The sequence below is a fragment of the Phaethon lepturus genome, unplaced genomic scaffold (assembly GCF_000687285.1).
Source record: "Phaethon lepturus isolate BGI_N335 unplaced genomic scaffold, ASM68728v1 scaffold29175, whole genome shotgun sequence".
Lineage (NCBI taxonomy): Eukaryota > Metazoa > Chordata > Aves > Phaethontiformes > Phaethontidae > Phaethon > Phaethon lepturus.
Genome location: NW_010541658.1, coordinates 1 through 2,101, shown reverse-complemented (window position 1 = coordinate 2,101; position 2,101 = coordinate 1). Strand labels below are relative to the sequence as shown.

Here is a 2,101-nt window from a genome sequence, read left to right as displayed (position 1 = left end):
GGATCCCTTAAATTTCAACTCTACAGTTATATACCATCTAGTATTCTTGATCTGAATATTAACAAAAAAAAGTTTCTAAACACTTGTAATCCCCACTTTTTCATTGTTATGAGGAAAACAAAAATATATGTAAATCAATGCTTAATTTGTTCAGGGCATAATATTTACATTGTGAAACCAATGGGAGATAACAAGCAGTGGCAAAGAGGCAATAAATTTTAAAAAGCCAAAGTTTTATATTTTTTTTACAATATTGTACTAATCAGCATAACTATATAAAAAATTAAAATATAGCAGAGCATCCCATTACAGAAATTTTAATCATCTGAACTGCAGTAATTACTTGCTAAATATTTACATGCAACACCTGCTAGGACTGACTTTTTGTTTTTAAAGTATAAAATAGATTATGAGGTTTAAGAGACAAACATTAATTTGTGTACAAACAAAATTAAAAACTGCACTCAAGAATTGCCCGGAACAAAAGCCTCTTCCATACAGGAGGGAAAAAAAAAACCCAAACAACAAAAAAAACAAACGATGATAGAAAGTATTTTCTTTCTATACACTATTTATCAAAGGCAATACATAGACTGAGAATACCTGGATAACAAACTCTGTAGACACTGGAAACAAACAGCTTTCACATACATGCTCTTTATAAGGAGGCCTTTCTTTCCATCAAATGGAAATGGCTGATAGCAAATAAGGGGCACCAGGTGTACAACTAAGTAGATCTTGCAAAATACTAAGATGGGGCAGTAGTTAATATACAATTTGAACTATATATACAATATAATGGAATGTATTCCATTCCAAAACTGGTTTATGAAACAATTGGACCTTTCTACACTAGCCTTATGACTCAGCTATCGTTCTAATGAAAACATAAGTACACAAGAGACTTGCATGAAAAGTAAAATTTATGGGGCATTTTACAGGAACTATTGACAGAGCTGCTTAATGGCATTTCTGCTTTTAAAGTAATTTTGTTAGATGATAATTGAAACACCATCTGTGTATAAAATGTCCTGACAGACACATCAACATGGAGCTTTGGTGATTTTAAAAGGCCCTTTTTTGATCTGTTATGAATTGTAGTGCAGAAGTATCGATGTATGCACACATCTGTGTCAGCTGAGACTAGTGATCCAACTGCATGCACATTTCCTCCTTGAGGTACTTTCCATGTTACACCACTTCAGTAACAGTAAGATGAAAAATAGACTAAACAAAGTATTTCAGATAACTCAAACTGAATAGTAAATAGAATGCCAATATGGAAGTAAAACTTTTTTCTGTTGTTTTTAAACAGGAAGGTCTCCTGTACCAGCAGAATCCTGTATACAGCTACACAAAGAAGGAGGCAATACACCACTTATAATTCCCATTAAACAAGAGCTGATTCGTCATGTGAGAAGGTACAAATTACAGAAAACATGAATAGTCAATAGAAGAGAAATAACTGGTTTACATGAAAAAAGAGAGAACACTTCAGTCTGAACACAGTTATTTTGTAAAAGCTGCTACAACAGCCCACAGAACCTCATTCGTGTTGGCTTTCATACATTCAATCTCAGGGTCTAAATCCAGAAGCTGCCGTACTCTCTTTGTGGCTAAATCATACTGCTCGTCCAAAAGTGGGGCAAAAGCGTTCTCCAGAACATCTGAAGCATGGGCTAAATAAACAAGTGCCAGCAAGCGCCTGTCCATGCGGTGAGGGTCATTCACCCATTTGTCAAGAACGGCTTCTTGAACCTTCTTGATGAGGCGCTGTTTGATACTGTTGTTGGTGAGAGGGTGCGTAGTCATGTCAAAAAGAAGGAAGTTCTGTTTTTCTGTTGTCAGTATGCCTTTTTCCACTAGATTTTTAGCTAACCGTTCACGGACATTTCGCAATTGGTAGTGCAATTTCAATGGGTTCCATGTTTCACCTAAAACAACAAGCAAAAAAGCCAAGAGTCAGGCAAAGTTTAAGCTGTATTATTACAGCGATTCTCCCCGCCCTGCAGAATGAGCTGTCAAATACATATAGCTGACTATTACACTGCTGCCTCCTGGCAGCAGATAGAGTTCAACTATCTCCAAGGGGCAAAAGGAT

The 2,101-nt window shown here is 35.9% G+C and overlaps 1 protein-coding gene across 1 annotated transcript; it reads right to left on the bottom strand.

Annotated features, from left to right (window-relative positions):
- Positions 1-1,509: 1,509 nt before the first annotated feature.
- On the bottom strand, positions 1,510-1,947 carry LOC104614022 (Golgi phosphoprotein 3; the record flags this gene model as incomplete). Its single annotated transcript, XM_010287799.1, has 1 exon — positions 1,510-1,947. A coding segment is annotated over one exon (438 nt), but the record flags the coding sequence as incomplete, so codon positions are not given.
- Between the last annotated feature and the right edge of the window lie 154 nt (positions 1,948-2,101).